Source organism: Eleutherodactylus coqui, chromosome 5 (genome assembly GCF_035609145.1).
Source record: "Eleutherodactylus coqui strain aEleCoq1 chromosome 5, aEleCoq1.hap1, whole genome shotgun sequence".
Lineage (NCBI taxonomy): Eukaryota > Metazoa > Chordata > Amphibia > Anura > Eleutherodactylidae > Eleutherodactylus > Eleutherodactylus coqui.
The window spans coordinates 187483695-187509331 of NC_089841.1; the positions used below are offsets into that span (position 1 = coordinate 187483695).

The window sequence follows — 25637 nt, forward strand, 5'->3', positions numbered from 1 at the left end:
GTGGAATGTGATAGGCTGCTATGGCCAACTAGTCTGTGTCCTTTGCACCAGTTCAGATGCATTTCCCCCTATCTAATTATATGTGACCGTATAAAAAAAACTTTTTTTATTAGTCATGATAAAATGCCCACACTGCTGGTGGGTGGAGGTCAGTAGTAAAAAAGTATATGTATAAGTGATGCACTTACTTCGTAGAGGCTGTCCAGTATAGAACTCCTCTAAATCCAGGTAGATCCTTGAAAATCCAGGTAATGTTATTGAACAAAGTATTAATATACTGATAAAGGCCCATTTAGCCACAACGATTATCGCTCATAAGATGTCTTTTGAGCGATATTCGTTGCGTCATTTACATCGTAAGATGATCGCTGAAACGATGAGCGATCACATTGCGGTCCGGAGTATGCAGAGAACAAGCAGGGAGCCGCTTGTTCTCTGGATCCAGCTGTTCCCCGCTGGGAGCGCACGGCTGTCATACAGCCGAGTGTTCCCAGCAGGGGAGAAGCAGGGGGCCGCCTGTTCTCTGCATCCACCTGTTCCCCGCTAAGAGCATCCGGCTGTCATATAGCCGAGCGCTCCTAGCGGAGAATGCAGAAGACAAGGGAGGTGTCCCCACGTGTCTTCTGCATCCAGCTGTTCCCCACTCGGAGCACCTTGCTGTTATACAGCCGAGCGCTCTGAGCAGAAGATGCAGAAGTTAAGTGGGATGTCCCCGCTTGCCTTCTGCATCCAGCTGTTTCCTGCTCCAAGCGCCCCCAGCTGTTATACAGCTAAGCGCTCTGAGCGGAGGATGCAGAAGACAAGTGGGGTGGCCCCGCTTGGCGTCTGCACGGAGTGCCCGGCTGTTATACAGCAGAGCACTCCATGCGAGAGTATGGAGAACGCAGCTGGACAGCTATGTTCTTCATACCCCACCTGTCATCAGGGAGCAGGATACAGCTCAAACAATAGTATCAGCTGTATCCCACTGTGAATCCCTGATAAGACTCATCGTTTTCTTTTCAGCACGCTGAAAGACAAACGATGAGCGATGGTTTAACGAAAACTGCACAAGGTCAGTGCAGTTAGACAACGATTATCGGTCAAAAGACGGCTTTGAGCGATAATAGTTGTCTAAATGGCCTTTAAGAAAAGGGCGGGTGGAAACATCACTTCCCTCAACATGTTGACAGCCAAACTGCGTAAAAAACAAAAAAGGCCTCCAGAATGTGACAGGTAATCAGGAGAGGGGACCAGGGATGGAAAAATGTGGTTTTCGCTGGATAGGTCCTTTAAAAAAGGGAGCCGTCGTGACCTCTGAGCCCTATAAACTACGTTATGGGGCTCAAAAGGTCAGGGGATGGAGAGTACTGTTTTATACTCATCTGCGCCGCGTTGCTTCACTGTGTCCCCTCAAAGTCTGAGTCTCAGTAGCGGGACTCTTCAATACGCACTGTGTGCATGCTCTCCCATTCATTACTAAGGTGCCATGCTAATGGTGCACAGATTTTGAGGGGGGGGGGGGGGGATTGGGTTTCACCGTGCAGGACAGCCAGCAAATAGGAAAGAGTTCCCTAGACTCCGCGTTCCCTGATTTTTGAGCCCTTTAGCAGTTTATGGGGCTCAGAGGTCATGACAGGTTCCTTTCAAGGTAGATTGGAATATTTGCAACGTTACATAGACATCAATACATGGGAAATTGGGATGTATAAAGTATTGAAAACTCACTTTTAATAATTACCACCACTTTTGCACTGATAAGCTGCGCTGCCCATTAACCATAGTGATGCCATGGCACCTGTGCTGCTATGCTGACCAATTCATGGGAGCTATACCGCATAGATCAGCTAATGCTTCTAGCTTTTAATCTAATGGAGTAGTTACTGCATTTAGGAATGAAATATTCCAGTAAAACATTGTATATTCATCTTGAATAGTGCCAGCTAGCTCACTTCTCACTGAAATTATTTCATTTGGTAACTGATATAATGGTGCGTTAGTCTACTCACAAGAATCACCCACCAACTATGCAACAGTTATTAGCAGTATAGAGTATAAATGCAGAAACCTGCTAATGTGGCAATAAAAGAAACCCAGGACAACTGTGTAAGAAAGTCACATTTTATTGACCAAGTCATTTTTAAGTCACAAACCGGGGCTCCAAGCCATGTTCTTGCCAAGACAACATAATATGAGGTCACAAAAAAAAGTTGGCGATAGTTAATCTCGACGTCCAGCAATGTGGAAAATGTCTTCATTCCAAGGAGACAACAGTTCTAGAAACAAAACGAAAATTCATATAAAACCTGGTTAAGGATCAGTTAGAAATGTAGCAATACCCCATGTCCTTTCATGGCACTGCAGAAATAGACTAATTAAATCAACTTCTATTGTTCTGTAATTTTCCCTACTGTGTGAAGGCAGCCATGAACATTACTGAAGGTTTGGTCACAGTTATTTCTTCCGACTCCCCGATAAACACGTACACCCTTGGATTTACAGAGGGCGCGTGTCCATTTCAATATGGAGAAGGGAATGAAGCCAAATTGCTTGATCATTCTCTTGTTAGGTGGCCCCTATAAACATTAGATTGTCAGACGATCCCAACAGGTTCAGCCAAGCTTCATTTAATGTGCAGGGGCAACTTGACTTCAAACCTCGTAACTGGGCAGTTTGTTCTGTAACCAGGAGAGATATGCTTAATTACTAACTTCTTCACTGCTATGTAGATTTTGTAGATTACCGTTTACCAGAATTTACTGCATTGACATCAGCTATCAGAAGACTTTTATAAATAGGGAAACAGCGCACACTACTGGCTAAAATCAAGTACAACAGCAGAAATGAAATAACTATCACTATAAAAGGAATTAATCATGCATCCAACAGATTTATTTAACTCCTTCATTGATGTTATTGCCATTTCATCCGGTTTCCATTTATTCATCAATCCTCTTAATGGTCACACTAAGGCCTCCCTCACACAGATGTTTATATACAGCGTTTAGCGCTGCCTTTTCCGTGCAGCGCTAAACGCAGTACAACGCTTCCACTCATTTCAATAGGGCTGTTCACATAAGCATCTTCAACGTTACACTCTGACAGCGATGCACGTTCTACCTTTGGTAGGTTTCAGCCCTGCATCGCCGATTTAAATGAATGGGCAGCGGTTTTAGCGCTTCTGAAGGAATGCTCACTTAGTTGGCGCCGTCTGGGTCCCTGCCGCTGTTCTCCGGAGCTCCAGGCTGGCTGCCAGGCACTTGTCAAGACGACAAAACATCTATTGCTAGTGAAAGGGATTGAAATCCCCACCTCCCAGCGAGAGATTGCACTGATTGGTGGAGCCGGAACTCTATGCACCAATCACAGCTGTGATTGGCTGAGCCTGCTGCCACTCAGCGAGCTCAGCCAATCAGAGCAATCTCTTGCTGGAGAAAGGCTCTTCCATCCCTATCACTAGAGAAAGATGCTCTGTCGACCATGACCAGTGCTTGGAGCTCCGGACCGCAGCGGCAGGGACCTGGACAGTGCAAGCTAAGCGAGTTTTTTCAGCATCCTTGGCTGCGTTTTCAGCTGTGCATAAAAGGCTGCCAAAACATTGTCAAAAATGAATGACAACACTGCTGAAACCGCAGTAAACGCAGTGTTTCTGCAAATGCCTGTGTGAGGGAGGCCTGACGGACAATTTAAAAAATAAATAAAAAAAATACAGTACGCATATGGAATGTAAAGAGAAGAAACAAAGGGTGGGCAGAGCTTCTGATTCTGAAAAGGCTTTGGAAATGTGATTACGAAGGGGTTCCTGCCGTCCTAGTAACAACACAAAGCTGGAAGGCTATACTGGTGTCAGATCGTGTCAGTAGCTTATAAAGGTGAATATGCAGAGTAATGATAACTACTCTCCTCCCAGCAGGCAGAGATGGCACCAGCTCTAGCTGGCCATGTGATGTCGTTCTGGTGCATCATGGGAGTGTTAGCATAGCACTGAGAAAGTGAGTAGGGAGAACTCTCAGCATCAAGATGGTGCCTGGTAAGCATTAGATGAGGCTGCACTACTTGGAAGCGACTGCAGTATACATAGGAGACGTCCAGAGTGTGACAGGTAATCAGGTGAGCAGCGGAAGGATGCAAAAAGGAGTTTTCACTGGAGTGACTCTTTAAACTCACAGACCCCTCAATAATCAATCATTGTAGATCCCCAGACTAAACATGGCTAATACGTAAGCACAACATACAAACCTCTAAACGCAGAAGGAAAGGAAATCATCCAACGAAGTTAACGACAACCAAATGCAGGATTGTGTTGGCAAAAAGAAAATCTGCAAAGGCCCGTTCTGGAGAGATGCCCAGGAAGTCGCCTTTATTCTGGGGGTTGATCTGGATCCTTAAACACACTGTAGGAAACAAAACACATTATTCATACAGTACACTAAGAGGAGCCCCTCCACTTCCCAGGATGTATAAGGGGACCCCATAAACAATACCCCCCACAATGCTGCCATCCTCTATGCTCACGGTACTCCTACTGAGAGTCCTTTATTTTTCTAGTGTGCAACTATTGTTTAACCTCTTCATGACGGCTATATACCTCCAAACTGCAGCTGTCCACTACGTATTCTGTGTATGGGAGGGCTCAGGAGCCATAACCACTTCATACATGGCGGGTCTCTCTGACAGCTGACACCCGCCAGCAAGAGCCGTGATCAGAGAACTGCGGCTATTAAGCTTTTAAATGCCCTGATCGACCAGGATTTAAATGTCTCAAACAGAGTCTCACACCCCTGATCAACGTGTGGAACAGCTTACCACGGGAGGTTGTGAGTTCTCCTTCAATAGAAGTATTGAAACAAAGGCTGGACTGACATCTGTCTGGGATGTTTTATTGAATCCTGCACTGAGCAGGGGGTTGGATCCGATGACCTTGGAGGTCCCTTCCAACTCTACCATTCTATGATTCTATGATAAGATCACGGGGTGCACTCAAGGTATCATGGCAGTATAGGGGCTTCTGAAGGCCCCTCAGGCTGTCATAATCGTTTGCCCATCGGGACTGGCCTGTGTCATTTTAAATAAGCCAGCCTGTTCAAATACAGCATAATGCAATACCATAATACTGCATTATACTGTATAAGCGGTCATATGATCGCATGTTTTAGTCCCCTATGGGGACTGATAATAAAAAAGTAAAAATAAGCAAATTGAAGAGTTTTTATTATTAAAATAATATATTAAAATATTAAAAATGTTAAAAAAAAACCTTTTCCCAGTGGTTGCATCAAAAAAAATTGAAAAATTGGTATTGCTGCAAAAAGGTTCAATTTATAAAAATATCTCATTATTATTCCTGCATGGTTAACGCCATCAGAAAAAATTGCAATGGCAGAATTACGCTTTTGTGATTACTGTCTCCAAGAAAAAACGGAACAGAAAAAAAAAAAGATCAAAAAGTCGTATGTTCTCCAAATTGGTATCAATAGAAAAATACAGGTCACTCTGCAAAAACTGAGCCCCCGCACGGCCTTTATGGACTGGAAAAAATAAAAAACGATATATTTTTTTACTTATGCATTACTATCTATCATCAATCTATATATTTATATATATCTATAGATATCTATCTATTTGTACTGACCCACAGAAGATAGCTTATCCTCGCACTATGAACGCCATAAAAGTTACCCCCCAGAAATGGTGTAATTTTTTCCCCCTATTTCGCTCTACTTGGACATTTGTTAAAGCTCTTCCAAGGTGCATTAAATGGTACCATTGAAAATGCAACTCGTCCAACAGGAAAAACCATTCCCTCATGTAGATGCGTCACCAGAAAAATGAAATAGTGAGGTTTTTTTTTTTTAAGTGAAAATCCCAGAAATGCAGGATGTGACTGGACGCATCCATGCCCCTGAGGCCGAATGCACACGGGCGGATTTACATTACAGAATCCGGATCGGGCGTCCGCCTCCGCATTCTGCAGCAAATACTGCCCATAGCGTGCTACAGAAAAATGCTTTTCCCTGTCCGCAAGTGAAAACCAATCACGATTTTCCGCTCGCGGAGGGGAATCGCAGCATGTTCTATTTCAGCACCGATTCCGTGCAGACGGCTTCCATAGAAGTTAATGGCAGCTGTCTGATCCGCGGTCCTTCCGCAATTACATTGCAGAAAGGTCGCGGTCTTTGCGTCATCGCCTAGCGACAGCATTATTTGTACTGCGCCGGCCGACACATCCGCATACAGATAAAGAAGACTGCGGACAGGGACATGATGTCACCGTCTGGACACAGGGTTGCGCTGCGGGATCCGTCTCGGCATTGTGCATTCGGCCTCAGTCATGCAAGGGTTAAGCAGTTCCCTTGTACCCCGCAACGGTCATCCCCTATGGACATAGTGCAGGGGGCCCCAGGAGTTACCGGCTAGGATGAAGGAGCCCACGCAGGACGTGAAGCCGGACAGGAAGGAGTTAAACGGGAAGGTGCCGACCAGCAGGCAGTACAGGAACTGCATGGCGCCGGTCAGCAGGATGTACAGCAGGTAGGCGTCCAGCAGCTTGAGGCGCTGCGGAGTGGAGCTGACATACTCCTCCAGGAAGCGGGACACCACCGAGATCACCGACACCGACATGTCTGCAGGACGCCAGCCGGAAGTGTCCCCCTGGAAACACCGCGCCAATGAGACGTGGCGGCGTTACAGGAGCCCTGACGTCATCACCCCGCGCCGGTAGCGCCGCCTCCGGAGGACTACAAGTCCCAGCACACCTTCCTCTACAATGAATAGAGCTATTGGTTCCCTGGCATCAGCTTATAATAATCGTGTCTGGGCGCTGGTGGCTGTAATGTGCGCTTGTTCTGTATGATTAATGGCTACATTACACGGGATCTCCCACCATGATGCTTCCTCATGTACATGGCGTGTGTGCTGTCAGGGGAAGGCTCTGTGGTCTGAATAATTGTCCAGGAGAGTAAATGCACGGCCGGGCTCAGACAGGGGGAATTTGCTGCGTGCCGCCTGCAGGAGATGTATGTGGCAAGCTTGCAATAAAATGTGTACTTGCTGCACGCCGCCATTCGCCAGGCACCATCTTGGCGTGTATAGCTACGCTCGGGGGTCCGTGGCAGCTGAGAACAGCGCTGTGACTGAATCCCTGAATGGAAACCCATGGGTCATTCACTTCTATGATGAAGCAGACGCCTCTTTGCCGTCCGTTTTACAAGGCTTCCGTTTGCTTCTGCTTTATTTGGCGCACCGGATAATGGAGGTGACTGCGCTGTGCTGCAGTACTAATCAAGCAGAAACAAATGAGAACCTTGGAAAACGGACAGCAAAGAGGCGTCTGTTTCATCATAGAAGTGAATGACCCACGTGCTTCCATTCAGGGATACCATCACAGCGCTGTTCTCAGCCGCCATCACGGCCCCCCCAGTGTAGCCACATAACGTAAAATAATACCATGTGAACGCTCCATAACTGGAGGGAGGTTATGCTTCAGTGAGTGAAAAATTGAGCAATCACTCCTTCTAAAAGCACGCAGTTGTAACAACTCGATGCAGCGACTGTTTTCAGCGACTATTTGAACTAGCTTTCTTGTGTAAACCCACCCATATAGAGTGCCATTGATAGGGATTTTTCAATGTTACGTTAATATGCTGTGGGGCTCCAAATCAAAGGTGGTTATGGCAGCCACCATGAGAAAGCAATAGACACAGGCATCACGGTCGTGTCTTAGAGCAAATCTGAGTTTATTGTGTACATTGTCTTTCTTATACAAAAAATAGTAGGCGTATCAGAGGTTGAACTGCTTTACAGAGGTCGACCTGTTTTACTGGTACATAATTTTGTCTTCTCTATAAACAATGCTTTATTTGTTTGTTTGTAGACATCGTGTCTGGTATCCTGATTATCATCACACTCTACATTAACAAAGCATTCCATACAACCTTTTGATCAGTGTAACGAGATAAACAAGCTCTTGGAGACATGATGGACACTTAAGATTACACCTCTACTTCATTTAGCAGAGCTTTTCATAGGACACAGAATAGAGTGTACAATTTAGGCCTACAGCCTCCGGAAACGTATATCAAAGATACATACATATATAAATTAAGATGTTCATAACCCTCACAGTCCCCCATTTTGAAACAGTCCATCTTGAAAAGAGCCTTTGTAGTGGTACTATCAAGGGTGCTAAGCCACCCCCGCCGGTCTTTCTATCCTCTTCGCCGGATCCCCACTGTTGTTGCTCTTTTACGTATGACTGTTTTAACGATATCGTAGAGGGAGCGATTCCAGATAATTTGCTTGTCTCCGTATCCCACAGAATGTCCATAAATTGCAAACACTCAAAAGAATGAACAAAAGAAACAGTATTAGTAAAGGGTGAAACATAAAATCCATCATCTTTCCTGCAATAGGTGACCATTCAGTAAAAATATCATACCAGTTATACTCTGTGTCTACCTGGATCTTAGTACCTAGGCTGACTAGCTTATCTCCTACCCATACATTTTTCTAATTCCATAAGGGAGAGGTTAGTAACATCCAAATGCTTTTAAAGGTGTTCAGTATCTATCATTAGTCTTACAATTCTACCCAAGGATACTGTCAGAGTTGACATAGGGATAGCATCTGGGTACCAGTAGTACCTTAATGTTGCTTCAGCATCTGGCAAAAATGTGTAAGTTTCTGTAAACCAATGTATCACCGACATGTTCTGTATACATCCAGACAATGGAGTGGTGAGATTATACATACTGGTGGTTCCAGTTCGGTTGGCAACAAAGAATATATATTGGGGGCCAACTTCTATCAGCATATAGATGAAGCAGGTAACACCGTCCAATCACATATGCTGACTGAAGGCTGCTGGAAACATGGCTCATATGCGGCTGTACTCCGTCCGCATGCTAGGCCATCCAGTGTTTCTTCACAGTTCTCTATACCATGGGTTTTATTTTCACTATAAATCATCATACCTGTGAACTTGGGCAACCAATATTGGAAAGCATATAGAGGCGGTCCGAACACCACAGGTAGTACTACAGACTTACACATCAGGCTTGTGTCCTTTACATCATAAAATCATTTCCCCAGTGCTATACTCATCAGAGCATTCTATACCATCAGCCTCGGGCCGTATCCAAGATGCTACTGGAATTACATTATTGAGAATATTTCTCCACAATTTTTCATTATTTGTCATCACATCTGACTGCTTTGTCCCTCTCGTGAATCATATATACATATTGCAGGCTACATTGTGTATAGTTCATGAATTTACTCATATTTACAAACAAATCCTTTTAAACCGCAAAACCAGATTAAAAAGCGTTAATACATCCTTATCATATCCTAATGCAAGACATCGGGGGAGGAACAAGGAAGGCATGCATTGTGCCTGAACATTTATCAATCTAGAAACATCCTGTCCTACCCCAGCCATTTTATTCTTCATCACCTCTAAATCTATAGAGTTTAGAACCCCTACACCTGTACCAATTCCCCCTAATAGGGTATCATACCATTTTCGTTTTCCTCTGGTGCAGGGTTTCATTGCCTGAAGAGAAATATTATAATGCAATATGGTTTTCTGGCTCTTTGTGGATGATAAGGGGTGTCAAATGCCTGGGAGTTACCCAGGGCAGACATGAAGTGTTGCATTATTTCACCTGTGAAATGTGTACCTCTATCTGACTCGATTACCTCTGGTACCCCGTATCTGCAGATTACCTTATTCATGAGCTTCTTTTCGGTTACCTGCTCATTTACTTTTGTAACAGGGTACGCCTCCAACCTGAAAAACATCAACAACAAGCACATATTCATACTTCCCAACACGTGGGAGCTGAATGTTGTCAATTTGCAATCCCTGAAATGGGTAGAGTGGTCCTGGCAAGTGCCTTTGTGGTCAATTTACTTCTACCCTGTTGCTTACGGCATAGCTCATGCAAAACTGGACAAATGATGTAGCAGCTACAAAGAACCCAGGGGGCAACCCTTTCTCTCTCAAGCATCAGTAGCATAGCTGCCTCCGATAGGTGAGTCTTTCCATAGATCAGCTGGGCCATCATGGGGTACAGGGATCGTGGTAGGCAAGTTACTGACTGTTTGCCATACGCCACCCTGTTCTACTGCTCTCATATTAGTCCATTTATCTTTTTCTTCTTTGCTGGCTTGTGACTGTAATGTCTTTAGTACATCAATGTTCAAATTTTTATCAAAGTCCAAATCATAGTCTCTGACTTGTGCGGTCAGTATCTTCTTTTCTTCTTTCTTCCACGGCTTGAGGGCCGCTGTCTGCGCTGAAGTCTGCTAGGGCGTTGCCTTTTGCTTCTGCACTGTTGGCTTTAGTATGAGCTTTCACCTTCAGGATTGCTACTTTGTCTGGTAGGAGTAGGGCTTTCATAAGGTTCTGTACTACTACACCATTCTCAATGGGTTGTCCTACAGAAGTTTAAAAATGCCTGGCCTTCCATATTGGGCCGTAACCATGATCTATGCCGAATACATACCAGGAGTCAGTGTAAATGGTTACCTTCTGTCACTCTACACGCCTCAGTGAGGGCCTTCAGTTCCGCTTCTTGTACCGAGACATGCGGAGGCATTCTGCTTTTAGAGATCTTGTTGTGTGAACATCTGGTGTGGAGTCGTCAATCACCCTGGTACCATCTATAAAATACAACTCAAAATATGTATTAACAAGGGGTTTCAATAACTCTTTAAAACTTAAACTATCTTGTTGCATCAATGCTAGACAATCATGCTGATATTCTATTCCAAATAGATCATGTTCTTATTTGCAAAATTTTTTTAAAAAAAATAGCTGATCTGTAATACATAGATCACCTATGCATCCCCCTCCCCCATTTGATCACCTATGCCTCCCCCTCCCCCATTTGAAACAGGATACTCGATTGGAAGAAGAGTAGCCGGGTTCACCATTGAAAAGAAATATTAAAGGGGGGGGCATGTGCAAAGCACAAATCAACCTTATTTGACGAGCTAGAGACAGATGTTTAGGTTGTACTTGAGTGAGTATACTCTGGATGTCATGAGGGGTGAGAACCACTAGAAGGGTAGTTCAGGACCAACTCAGAAGACTTGTCAACCACTACTTGTACTGCTGCCACCGCACAGACACAGGAGGGGGCTCCTCAGGCTATCGGATCCAATCTCATGGAGTAATACCCAAGTGGCCGTGGACGTCCTCCATGTTTTTGCGTCAATACTGCTGTCGCATGAAAGGCCAGGGACGGCAGTATGAGACAAGTCCCAAAAAGGTGCGAAGCTTTGGCAGCAGAAGAAGATACAGAAATGGCTTGAACTGCAGCCCTGCGTCGTTCTGTGAGATGTCTGCCTTCTTGAGCTAGACAACAACCTTTTGTTTACAAAGCTGTAATTTTTCCTTTTTAAGCCTTGCAGCCATTTTCTGCTAAAAAAAAATTTTAGAAGAGAAATAGATGCAGATTGACATGTTTCAGATCCTCAGCACAAAGCTGGAAAGTGATTAACATATTGCAACAGCACAGTCCCCTCATGCGGAGTCCAAGCCTGCAGGACAGTTACATAAATGCCCTTTTGTCTGAAAAGGGGCCGGAGATTCAGACTGTCTCCACTCTGGCTTATTATCTATGACCTTAGGGATTTCAATAGACCTTCTACAAAGGCCATACTAAGTACATGTTTACCCATCTCTTCTATGCCCCTATATCCCAGATCTGACAAACGTTGTTGAAGGGGGGCATAGAATTGTTTTACACTTTCTTCCTTCTCTTTGTGTGATATTAGAAAGAGACAAGGAGGATTCTCTCAAATTTTTTTTTTATTTTTTTTTCTTTTTCCCCAATGTTTCAGACAAATTAAAAATATTTTACCACTTCTCAATTCTCTATGTTTAATTTTATCCCAATCTGTGCCACAATAGTCTTTCACATAATTTTAGATTATAGTTCCCGCTGCCTTCCCTGTTCTACATATACTCCTGCATCTCCTCCTTGTCCTCCTTCTCATGCTTCCACTCACTAGCCTAGGATCTAGTGAGCATAGGCATAACCGGTTTGCACCGAGGAGCTCCGCAAGCAGGGCAGCTCTCTCTCCAATCCGGGTTCTGTTGTCCACAATGCCAGCAGGTCCATCCCTCCAGTCCAATGTTTGACCTTGGAGTGGATGACTTGGCATAGGGTGGGGAGGAGACGGTTGGAATTGAGATGAAGGAGGGGGTGAAGATGGAAGAGGGAACTAACCCGACAATGAGAGAACATCTTTGAATTCTTTTCTCATTTCATTTTCAGCTACTGAACAGTATATATATATATATATATATATATAATACAACATACTTCCTATGTAGCCAAATATAACCAATTCTTAATTCAGATTTCTTTGCAAAGACAAGTAGGTCTTCTAAAGCCCAGTACTCCACCCTTTGAAATGTATCTTATCTTCTATAGAACACAGAAACTTCTCCAGACAAATAGCTGTATAACTGGTTCCACTGCCTGTGACCATCTTCACTTGCCCCCACCTTACAAAAACTGCAAATTCACACTCACTAAGGGGGGTTTTATTCATTCCTATACGGACTGATAATATGTGAAGTAGAAATTGGGATTGTATTTACTGTACACCAGACTTCCAATAATGAGCGAATTATGTATAGATAAGAAAAACTCTTAGTACCGCGGTTTTTACACAATTCGCTCAGAATAGGCTACCCAATGACAAACACAATACAACTTATGCCCATTTCTACTCACATACTGATATTCACCACACTGCGACCACTCAGCGGCCAATATATTATAGGGGGCTTTATTCCACCCTGGCATAATTAACAATTCATCGGACACTTCTTTGTTCTTAGCTACCGACATTTTCGTACTATTGCGGATTTTCTTAAAAGGCGACATTTTCACACTGTGCCAGATTATCACAAGAATTTCTTCAACTATCAGTTTATCAAAATTTTCCTTTAAAACAAACTAGTGTATTACTCTCTGCGTAATCCTGTTCACAGCGCCATTAATATATATATTGCTGCAAGGAGCAAGACTTAGTTCAAATTACGCTTTAAAGAGAGTAAGACACAATAAAAGGCCCATACTGTAGTTGATTGGGACCCTAATAAGTGGGATGGGGACCAATATTCATTTGCCAATTTCTTTAGCTATCTTCCGCACCTTATCCTCTTTACCAGCAGTATGGACAATGGCTGGCGGTTTATGTACACCAAGAGGCTTATTATTTTTATTCTTTCACACACATAAAACAATTGTTTGTTTCACTATTTTTCTGTGCAGTCTTCCGCACCTTATCCTCTTTACCAGCAGTATGGCCAATGGCTGGCGGTTTATGTACACCAAGAGGCTTATTATTTTTATTATTATTTTCTTTATACACTCTTCAAATAAAATACTGTTGTTAATTGGAAATGGGATACACTTTAAATAGAACTTTTGCTATTAATTTGACTAAAGTACTTATCAGGTGTTTCAAGTACACAATTATCTCATATTAATATCTTAATTCAATTAACACAACTCAATATTTTTGAATTCCACATATTCCACCAATCTGTATATACATATATACACTGTGGTAATCCTGGGCTATTATCTCACACAACTAGTCTCAGGAATAAAATTAGATGCCCCTCCTTTGGTCACTCCATTTGTTCAAGTGAGAGACTTAACATGGAGTCTAAGAGTGACCTTCACTCTATACATTACCACAATATACATATATATACACCAACATCCACTTAAAATGGAGACACACTTCTCACCTAGGCTGGACTGTGTGTAGGGTGGAGCAAGACCTGTTCCTATTGTTTTTCCCTCCCATCTCCTTACATCACCTAGCTCCACCCCCTATGGTCTGGCTCAGCATTTGGTCATTTTTGCTTCATTTCGTTTCTGGTTACCGGACAGTATACACCATATAACACAGTCTAACTCTCATACAGGTCCTTCCATTTATACACACACATAAAGACAAAAACATTTGCATGTCAGTTACTATTTTTTTTTGTGTCAGTACTTTTTTAAGTGTCAGTACTTCCTCACTTGTCTAAAAGTGTCGGTACTTCCCAACCCTGCTTATTTCCCCCCGTCTCAACTACTTCTCTTATACCTATAAGAGGCTCCCATTCAGGGATTTTATCCCCTGAAAATTTTAGGCTTCCCTGGTACAATTTATACCATGCCTTCCCGAGATCGGCAAGAGGGTTTCATATTCTGTACTTCCTCACCCTGTACACTGACCATGCAAAGTAACAAATAAAGACAATAACAGTTAAACACCCGCACAGCATATTCAGCCCACCATATGAATTCTTAAAAAGCTTGAAGATTTATAAGAGGCATGCACTTCTTACCCCTCGGACAGGAAAGGAGCAGCCAGGAAGCACGGATAGATTGTGGCAAGATAAAACCTTACCTTACTGCGCAGTTTTTGTCAATCCGTGGTTCCGAGTGGCTCCTTATCCCATCTGGGTCCGGGGGGGTTCGAGGTGTAGGTGGTCCTCTTGTTCCATCAAGCCCCGCGATCGGGCGCCAATTACTGATAGGGATTTTTCCATGTTACGTTAATATGCTGTGGGGCTCCAAATCAAAGGTGGTTATGGCAGCCACCATGAGAAAGCAATAGACACAGGCATCACGGTCGTGTCTTAGAGCAAATCTGAGTTTATTGTGTACATTGTCTTTCTTATACAAAAAATAGTAGGCGTATCAGAGGTTGAACTGCTTTACAGAGGTCGACCTGTTTTACTGGTACATAATTTTGTCTTCTCTATAAACAATGCTTTATTTGTTTGTTTGTAGACATCGTGTCTGGTATCCTGATTATCATCACACTCTACATTAACAAAGCATTCCATACAACCTTTTGATCAGTGTAACGAGATAAACAAGCTCTTGGAGACATGATGGACACTTAAGATTACACCTCTACTTCATTTAGCAGAGCTTTTCATAGGACACAGAATAGAGTGTACAATTTAGGCCTACAGCCTCCGGAAACGTATATCAAAGATACATACATATATAAATTAAGATGTTCATAACCCTCACACCATCATACCGTCTGTAACCCCAGTACTGCATAACAAGGCGTACACAGGGTGACTATTCACCACATAGTCACTACAGCAAGTTGTTAGGATATGAATGACTCTGTGCTTTTATACAGCTACTCATACACAGAAATCAGCTTTTTGGACCCCACCAGAAAAATTTAAAACAACTCAGTACAGACATCCCTATACTGAAAACTGATTGATCGGCCCACATACTGCAGATGGGACAGTTTCCACCCTGTGGGGGGGTCAAAACCAGACCATTCAGCTGATGCTGTCTGCTTCCGAATTAGTCTTAGATATGAGTACTCAGACGACGCAAATGGACAGCCACATGCACCATGGGACTGTCATAAGCGAAGTGAAGTTTATTCACAGAATTACAGAAGTTATAGAAGAAGTTTGCTGACGTAATGATTTGATTACTGCGCATGCCCGGGGTCACTGAACACCTGGAAATTCTTAATGAACAATACATCTTTCAAAGACGTCTCCTACATAAACAATGTATCAACGCTCGGTGACGGTTGTATCAAAGCAGACTCACATGTGAAAGTACAGATAAGACAAGTTTCAGGGTCACATAGTGGGAACAGGACAGATAAAGGGTAAGCTTGGAAGAGAAATTAAATGTATTTTCCTTATTTATTCTAAGACAAGGGAAAATCTAGAATTAACCCCTCACAACCCCAAATATTAAAAAGTCCATTGTCTACAGCCAGGCCATCAGATGCAACCGGATCTGCTCCAACCCTACAGAAAAAAAGGAACATTTACACCACCTTAAAAGGACATTTTTAAATCAGGGCTACCGTCCCACCTCAGTTGATGACCAGATCACCAGAGCCACCCGGATACCCTGAAATCAACTACTCCAATACACAGAGAAGGAAGAAAACGGTTGTGTACATCTAGTAGTGGCCCACAATCCACAGCTGGGGGTACTAAGGAAAACTGCAAAGAAACTCCATCATACCCTGCACAAGGATGACCGTCTGAAGACCATATTACCAGACCCTCCCCTTCTGTGTTACTGGCAACCTCCAAGTCTGAGGAAATTTATAATCAGGAGTGCATTGCCCTCTGACACAAAAAGGAACTTATCCCTGGAAGGTAAGGAGCTGTAAGACCTGCTCACATGTACTGACTGCGGACAGGATACGGATCCCAGACACACAGCAGGACTATAAGGCTGGGTTCCCATAGAGGAGAGCGAGGACGCAACGGAAAAATAAAAATTGCCATACTGCGGCCGAGGAATCCGCACTACAGCGCCGGCTTCTGACAGCTTTGCCGCGACAGATTGGTCGTCCCGTGTGGACGAGATTTTTGACAAATCTCGTCCACATGGCTGGCTAAGCGCAGGATTAGCAGCCGCAGGCGGATTTGCCACAGTGAGATCCCGGATGGAATTTCTGCAGCAAATCTGCCCTGTGTGAACCCAGCCTAAGATGCTGTGCAGGGAATGTCCTGATGGGGGCCTTTATGTTAGACAAACAGGACAAAAACTTAGAGCAAGGATGAGATCTCATCACCGCACAATTAGGGCGCCCACCCACTGGCGTTTGCGATTTCCGTGCGTGAAAAACGCCGCATTTTCGCGGCGTTTTTTTCCGCGTTTTCGTGGCTTTTTCGCGGCTTTTCCATTAATTTCCATTGACTTTCATGGGTGCATTAGGAGAAAAATAAGGACACATATGCAACTGACAGTTCCTATGTTAAAAAACGCAACGCAACGCAAAACGCCAGTGGACAGGAGTACATTCAATTCTAATTGCTCTGCAGAAAAAACGCAAAACGCAGAGAAACGCAAATCGCCAGTGGGTGGGCGCCCTTAAAGAGAGAAAGACAGAATTACCTGTGTCGAAGCATTATTGTAGCCACGGACACAACATAGAACATATGTAGATTACTATATTAAAAGGCAACTTCAAATTTCTAAATCATAAAAGAATTTGGGAGTATAAATTTCTAACCAGTTTTGAAACTCTCAAGACATGCATAAACATTTCAAAAGGCGGGGTGGAGTATATGAGAAATCTACAGCAGAGATAACACTCTGACCTGGTGACCCCCTAACACCAATTTAGAGACCGCAAGGCTGAGTGTTCATGGGCAGGATGGAATATCGCGAGTGATATACCGCCGCGGGGGATCACTAATGTCACCGCGATTTTCTGTGATGAACCTATCTGACGGAGATGACAGTGCTTCTAAGGTGATATATTCTTATTTGGGGGGGGGGGGTGGGGCTTATATTTCAAGACTCCCTGAAAATCCTCGTCGTGGAGAGTCCCCTGCCACTGCTGTCACAGCAGTGGCAGAGGATCGCAATCCTCACCCACTGATTTCAATGGGGCTGGAGCTGCTGCCGCCGTCCCCATTGAATACGGTTGGCGAGATTGCAAAAGGAATAGACAGGCTGAGATTTTGTTTAAACGCTGAATCACGAGTGTTAAAACATTGCAAATGTGCATGGACAATTGGAAGCCATTGGCGTTATAATTTTGCGAATCGTGTGAAGCCACCCTAAAGCCGCACCGTGGAAATTCGCCGGCAGCCAGCACATCAAAGAGCCGGAGCCGCGGGAGAGGTGAGATCCGCATTGGTCCCTGCAGGGGCTCGGGCCGGGTCCTGCTGTGAGAATTCTCACAGCGGGATCCGACCCGGCCGTCTGCAGTCAGCCATAAAACCCACTTTTATTACAGACAGCCTATCAGTGACATTCTGAGTAAATCAGAGACGGCCTGAGGGCTCAGTCACACGGGCGCCGATCTGCCCGTGTTTCAGGACGGGAAGACGGCAGTGCGGCAATGGAGCCGGTCATGCGGAGATTCGTCCGACGCGCGGAGCGGCTGTCTTCCCGTCCTGAAACACGGGTGGATCGGCGCCCGTGTGACTGAGCTCTCATGTGAACGCCCTCATATTCACATAGATTTAGTCTGTATCTTGTAAATAGATGTAAAACCTCATGCACTTATTTTAGTTGTGCAAATACGGGCCGATTCTCTTACCAAACATTCCTCAATAACCTTTAATTTTTTGTATGGTTCCCTATGAAAACTGACATGGAAGATTATGGAACAGATTTAGGAAAACTACCTGAAAGAAAAACTGCCAGTTACTCTTTAGCAACCAATCACAGCACAGCTGTCATTTTGCAAGAGCATTATGAAGGATAAAAGCTGAGCTGTGATTGGTTGCTAAAGGGCAACAATTTTTGTTCTTGCCTTGTAAGTGACAGCGACAATGTTTCAGAAAACTCTAGTAGGGCTGCTGGCACAGATCAACAAGGAGAATTAGTAGGGCCCAGTAGTGCTGCAGTGCAGGTTATACCAGTTCCTCCCATTGACGTTGACCGTCTTATGTAGACAGCCACATCATTTGCCGATTCACCGCCACCCCAGGAATAACGTGAATAATGTGAATGACACAAATTTCTCCTTCATTGATTATTTTACACTTACATTTTATGAGTAACCGACACAGTCCACCAAGCAAGTTTGTATGCAAGGCAGACTATTGCGCAGCATCCTTCTACATACCCCACATGTTCTTGCGGCTCACATCTAGTACCACGTATGCCAACCCAGCGTTTGCTGCAGCAATGTAATGACTGACTTAAACGGTGATGTCACATCATGACATTTTCTTGGCGGACTGTTTTTGCAGGGTGGTTTCTCCAGTCACCTTTTACTCCCTTTTAGCTGGGTACTCATTTTACCAACATTCGAAGGATGGAAAGCTGAGTCTTTGTAGCGCTCTTTTGACAGGATTTTCAGGGAGCTTGAATGGCTTGACTAGTTCATCGAGCGCTGCAGTGATTAGCTGATCCGTGGCACTCGAGAACCAATCAGAGTCAGCGCAACCTTCAACCCACAACCTTCAGGTCGTGAGCAAGAGCATGCAGTTAGGACTGCAATTATGCTGCCTTAATACTGCGCCACACGAGGCTCTATGTTTGCTGCAGTAATGTCAAGACACCGGTAAGAAGAAATATTATGATTTCTTCATTTTAGTGATTCTACAAGATCTTCCAAGAAAGCATAAAAAATGGATTGTTTATGTAAAATTCGGCCATTCATTACATATTTAAATGAGATATTTAAAACTGATTACACCCCAGAAAAACATTAGCACTAAAGAGTCCTTAATGAGTTTTAAGGGAAAACTATCCGTCAAGCAATATATACCGTCAAAAAGGGCACTTTGTGAAAGTGAAATGGTATCTTACTTCTTTTAGGATTTAGGGCGCCTACCCACTGGCGTTTGCGATTTTCGTGCGTGAAAAACGCAGCGTTTTCGGCGCGTTTTCCGCGGCGTTTTCACGGCTTTTTCGCGCCTTTTCCGTTAATTTCCCTTGACATTCATGGGTGCATTAAGAGAAAAATAAGGACACATATGCAACTGACAGTTCCTATGTTAAAAATTGCAACGGACTAAAAAAAAAAACGCAAGTGGACAAGAACACATTCTACCCTAATTGCTCTTCAGAAAAAACGCAAAACGCAAAGGAAAAAAAATCGCCAGTGGGTGGGAGCCCTTATGAAGGGACAATAATCTCAATTCTCTACGGTGCCCCCCTAATCTTACTGTCAGTGGTAACATTGGGAGCTAATCCAGCCTTCCTGCACCGGGGGTATCACCTCTATCTGGACATTTTTTTTTACAAGTGTGGCCTGCTTCAAACCCCAGCACACATCAAACACCGGAGCCTGTGGGACAATCTGTATAAATGCAAAGGGCTTTCCACAGCAGTGGGCGGAAAAACAAGTTCTAAGGGGAACATCCTGCTTTTTTCAAAAGCAGTTAAATATAGGGACCAAAAAGATGTGTTTGTCCTCAGTGCAGTCCTACACATGCCACAGAGGCCGTCAGGGAGAGGTTCTGCATCCGACAGGCAAAAACTGGTGCGCATAATAAATGACAGTAAATTCATGGGGGGGGGGGGGGGGGGCGTCGATTTGCTATTGCAGCCAAATTTGGTTAGACTGAAATCAAGATCCTGGTATAAAAAAAAGTAGCCATAAGACCTTTTTCACATGGGCGACAGCGAAATCGCAGCTGTGTTCTGTATGATATCCCTGCGTTTTCTTGCAGCGGTATTGCGATTTTGCAGCGCTCTTTTCTTGGGATTTTCGGGGGAGCTTGAATGGCTGTGATTGGTTCATCGAGTGCTGCAGTGATTGGCTGAGTCGCGGTGCTCAAGAACCAATCAGAGCAAGCGCTTCCTGGATGCAGGATTTTTGAAGCCCTGACCTGTAAACACTGGCTGAAGACTACAAACAAGTGCCGCGGAGCTTTAAAAGCAAAGGTGCGGCGGAGCAGATAGCGCCTGTTAGGTGATGTATTGTTCTTTTTTTTATGCACCTGGGGCTTATTTTTGGGACAAACAGTAGGACTTTCTAATGTAAAAGCTGCCTCGCACCACACAAAAACCGCATTTTCTTGTGATACGATACAACACTAAGAAAGGCTCCATAGGGAAACAAGGGCTACGAAACATTGCAAATCGCGGTAATATTCAGCATGCCATGATTTTTTTGCTCTCACAATGTAGCAGCCTACAAAACATGGCTAATGTGAAGGAACCCATAGGAAAGCATGGGCTTCACATACATGCGATTCGTTGCCCGTGTAAAAGCGGCCTAAACCTCATTCAGATAGCGGTCATAATAGTTTTGCCCTGTATGAAAGAAGAGGAAGCAGAAGTTCATATCTTGACTATCATGGGAATGTAATTGCATACCTCCTCTGTCAAAATGAAGACCCCCGGCTTCGGGATAAATCTGAAAACTAAGGCTGGGTTCACTCAGGACAGAATTGCTGCGGAATTTCTGTGCGGATTGTCCACATGGCAATTCCGCACACGGCTCCTAATCCCAGGATTAGCCAGCAAAGTGGACGAGATTTTGCAAAAATCTCGTCGACACGCTGCGGCCAATCCATGCGGAAATGGGCATGCAGTGCGGAAAACAAAGGCGCAGTGTGTCAATTCTTTTTTTTCCCCACAGTGGTCTCTCTCCTCTCTCCTCTCCTTTAATTCAAACTCGGTCCCCCATAACATCTGGTCAATCCTGGATGCACAGAGCTTTAGACGCGCCTTAATAAAGCACGTCTTCGAAGAAGTATATCAAATCTGCTAATCTCCTCCCCCACAACATGCCCCTCCCTATGGCTCCCCACACTTTCTACTTCGCCTATTGTGTGCATCTCCTGCCCCTGTACCTCCTGCATCACCCCCACCCTGATCGTTCCCAATTAATTTGAACACCACATGTAATTGTTGTATTGTTTGTGTTGCCCCCGCTGTGGAATAAATTGGCGCTACACAACTAAAGATTATTATTCTAAATAGCATATCACTAGGCATGCCCAAAATTGTCAGGGTTTTCTCTAGTTTTAGCAGCCAGTAACATTGTACGACAAAAATTAGTGTTCTGAACAGCACTGGGTGCTCCTTTCATTTTGGGCCCCGCTGTGTGTGCAGACATAGGATTAGAGCCACAATGGGCACATTTCTGAGCACAAGCGACATAGGGGTATCATGGGGTGCATGTATCCGTTTTCATGTGCGCTGCACAAAAAGGGGAGTCCCCTGGCCGAACAGATTCGTCTTATGATGGAACCGAATGGCACCGAACAGACCCCATCGACTTTTATGGTGTCTGTTTGATCTCCGCTCAGCGGTCTGGCATTTTACTGGATGAAAAAGTCCTCCTTGCTGGACTTATTTTTCTGGCATCTTGTGCCGGAACCTCCGAACGGAAGTTCCTAAAATAGATGTGGTGAAGGAAGTGTACCGACAAAATCTGGGATTCACAGATTGGTAAAAAAATCAGTTAACATGAGAATTTTTGAAGGTTAGGCCCAAGGTCCACGGGTGGATTCTATTTATTGCATCCGCGCGGGTCTCTGCAGCTTTAGCTGCCCATAGAGAAGCATTGGACATCCACACTTCATTTAAAGGGGTTGTCCCGCGCCGAAACGTTTATTTTTTTTTTTCAATAGCCCCCCCGTTCGGCGTGAGACAAACCCGATGCAGGGGTTTAAAAAAAAACAACGGATAGTGCTTACCTGAATCCCCGCGCTCCGGTGACTTCTTACTTACCTTGCGAAGATGGCCGCCGGGATCTTCACCCTCGGTGGACCGCAGGTCTTCTGTGCGGTCCATTGCCGATTCCAGCCTCCTGATTGGCTGGAATCGGCACACGTGACGGGGCGGAGCTACGAGGAGCCGCTCTCCGGCACGAGCGGCCCCATTCAGAAGAAAGAAGACCGGACTGCGCAAGCGCGTCTAATCGGGCGATTAGACACTGAAAATTAGACGGCACCATGGAGACGAGGACGCCAGCAACGGAACAGGTAAGTGAATAACTTCTGTATGGCTCATAATTAATGCACAATGTACATTACAAAGTGCATTAATATGGCCATACAGAAGTGTATACCCCCACTTTGTTTCACGGGACAACCCCTTTAAGTCCTGCGGATTTGATTTTAAATGATTTGCGGATCACGCGCCATTCATCCCTATAAGAGCTTAAGATCCGCAGTATATCCACAAGTACATTTAATGGATTTGTGGATCTGCTGTGAATTTGAAGGTTAGAAGTAATTAGGGAGGTGGGGAAAAGGCTGGCGGGTGGAGTTGAAGATTTTTTCCACGCGGATGATCCACAGTGCATCCTCTCCCACAAAAAAGAGCCAATTTTTAGATGACCCGCAGTGCATTCGCTGTGGAAATCTGCATTAAATATCTGCACGTGCCGTGTACATAAGGCCTTATGCCTCGTATCCACTTGCACGCACGGATTCCACTGCTGAATCCTGCAGCGGAATTCAGCCGTGCCCGCAAACTTGGGCATTAAAAGGTAGTTTCTTACCTCTCCGGATCCAGCACGGGTCTCCTCCGTGCTGGACGGATCGTCTTTTCTTCAGCATGGCGGATGCGTCCGGGAGTGCCAGCCGACGTGCCAGGCGCATCGCAGTGCTGTCTTTTTGTTTTTAAATCCCCTGCTTACCTACAAATCGGGCGGCTTCCATTGACTTCAATGGTAGCCATCCCTGCGGGATCCACAAGAAGGTGGAGCGGGGTGCGATTTGTTCCTGCACATGCAATCTGCACGCCAAAAAAAAAAATCCCATCCGTATTCTTTTTACTCTCCTGCGGATGCTAATGCATCCCTCTGGGCGGCTTGATTTGTGGATCTACCGCAAATCAAATCCGTCCGTAGACATTGGGCCTTACTCTCCACAAGATTGTGCAACATGCAACACAAGCATGAGGGAAACTCAAAGTTATTCTGGTAACCGATTCATTCTGAAAATCTGTGGCTGCCAAGAACACCAGACATGATGTCATCTGATTTGTAGGGTTTACTGAAGGGATGATTGGCCCTGTGTGGTGCAGAGTGTTATGGCAGCAGAAATGCAGTCCTAAGTTCTTGCTCATGATCTGGAGGTTGCAGGTTCAATCCCTGCTTGGTTCAGGTAGCCGTACCATTCTTCTGAGATCAGTAAAATGAGTACCCAGCTTGGTGAGGGGTAAAAAGATGACTGTGGAAGGCAAACCACCCCGCAAAAACAGTCTGCGAAGAAAACGTCACGATGTGACGTCACCTGAGAAGTCAGTCTTAACTTGGTGCTTGCACCTTGGGACTGTACCTTTACCTCACTGGGTGAAGGTAAGTTCCCCTGCAAAACTTTGACACTCTCAATGATACAATACGTATATTGGTATCTTCACCAATATGCAGACTTTGCATACAAAAGATGTTGAAGGTCGTCACGTTCAGCAAAGGGTGGAGGCCGACCGTGTTCTTCACAATACAGAGTGACTACATGTCAACTTTCATAGGGAACCAGACAAACATTAATAATAATAATCTTTATTTGTATAGCGCCAAACATATTCTGCAACGCTTACAAAAACAGGGGGGATACAGAAAGACAAAAATACAAAAACCTTGGTTACATAGTAATCAGTTGATAGAAACAGTAGGGATGAGGTTCCTGCTCCAACGAGCTTACATACTACAGATAATGGGGTGATACAGAAGGTAAAGGGCTGGAGATGTGCACAGTATGGCGAGGTGGAGAGTGAGGGATGTTATACACATAGACAATGGTCAGATGTAAACCGTGTGATGGCTGAATCGGTATGACTGCGGGGGGCAGTTGATGGCGGCTAGCAGGGATTGCAGTCAGTAAGAAAGGGAGCATGTTATCAGGCGGAGTACAGAGGGGTTTGGTTTAGGGGATGGGGTATGCCTCCCTGAAGAGGTGCATTTTTAGAGCACGCCTGAAGTTTTGTGGGTCAGGGATTGTGCAGATAGTTTTGGGTAGCGCGTTCCCAAGGACTGATGCTGCTCTGGAGAAGTCTTGGAGGCGGAAATGAGAGGTTCGAATTAATGTGACACTTAGGGCTGTTTCAGACGACCGTATATCGGCCGGGTATTCACGCCAGCCGATATACGGCATCTCTGTCTGCAGGGGGAGGAGGCCGGAAGAGGCGGGAGCAGTGCTCCGCCCCCGTTCAGCCTCCCCTCATTGAAAATAGTGCAGAGGGGCGGGGAGGGGGTGGAGAGGGGGCGGAGCTCAGAGCACTGCTCCTGGCTCTTCCAGCCTCCTCCCCCTGCAGACAGAGACGCCGTATATCGGCCGGCGTGAATACCCGGCCGATATACGGTCGTCTGCAACAGCCCTAAGGCCTCATGTCCACGGGGAAAATCAGGCCCGCTACGGATTCTCCATGGAGAATCTGCAGCGGGTCCCTCCTGCCCCGCGGACATGAGCGCTGAAAATAGGAATTTAAAAGAATTTACCCATCCGGAGCGGTTCGGGAAAGTCTTCTCTTCCTCACGGCCGGATCTTCTTTTTCGGCCGGCGGATGAACTCGTCACGGCTGCGGCATGTCGCCGGCACGTCGCATGCGCCGGGCACATCCGCCGAGCCGAAGCAAGAAAGATGCGGCCGTGAGGAAGAGAAGACCTTCCCGGCCCGCTCCGGATGGGTAAATTCTTTTAAATTCCTATTTTAGGTCTCCCGCGGATCCGGACGGCTTCCATAGGCTTCAATAGAAGCCCGCGGGAGCCGTCCCCGCGGGAGACCCGCACGAAAATGGAGCATGGTCCAGATTTTTTCATGCTCCATTTTTTTTAAAATCCCTTTTATTGACCATCCGCGGGTATTTATCTACCCCGCCGGTGGTCAATGCATCCCTATGGGGTGCGGATCCGCGGGCAGGAGAAGAGTTAAAATCTGCTGCGGATTTTAATTCTTATTTTGCCCGTGGACATGAGCCCTAAGTCTGGATTTGTTAGCAGAGCGGAGGGCGGACTGGCTGGTGGATTGAGATGAGGGAGGCAATGTAGGGCGGCGCTGCGCTATGGAGGGCTTTGTGGATGAGAGTAGTAAGTTTTAATTGAATCCTGTATTTGACGGGCAGCCAGTGCAGCGACTGGCACAGGGCAGAGGCGTCTGAGTACAATGTTATTGAGAACCGGTTGGATTCCTAGCGAGAGAATCCCCCGTACGAGCCATTAGTAAGGACGGCTTTACCGTCATCATGTTGGTTAGCTGT

At 45.2% G+C, this 25637-nt stretch overlaps 1 protein-coding gene across 1 annotated transcript; it reads right to left on the reverse strand.

The window, feature by feature from the left end:
• Nucleotides 1-2086: 2086 nt before the first annotated feature.
• Nucleotides 2087-6653, reverse strand: DAD1 (defender against cell death 1). Its single transcript, XM_066603942.1, has 3 exons — nt 6390-6653; nt 4219-4373; nt 2087-2255 (listed from the first exon to the last, which is right to left on the reverse strand). The coding sequence occupies exons 1-2, from the start codon at nt 6598-6600 to the stop codon at nt 4243-4245; spliced, it is 342 nt and encodes a 113-aa protein (XP_066460039.1). The 5' UTR covers nt 6601-6653; the 3' UTR covers nt 2087-2255; nt 4219-4242.
• Between the last annotated feature and the right edge of the window lie 18984 nt (nt 6654-25637).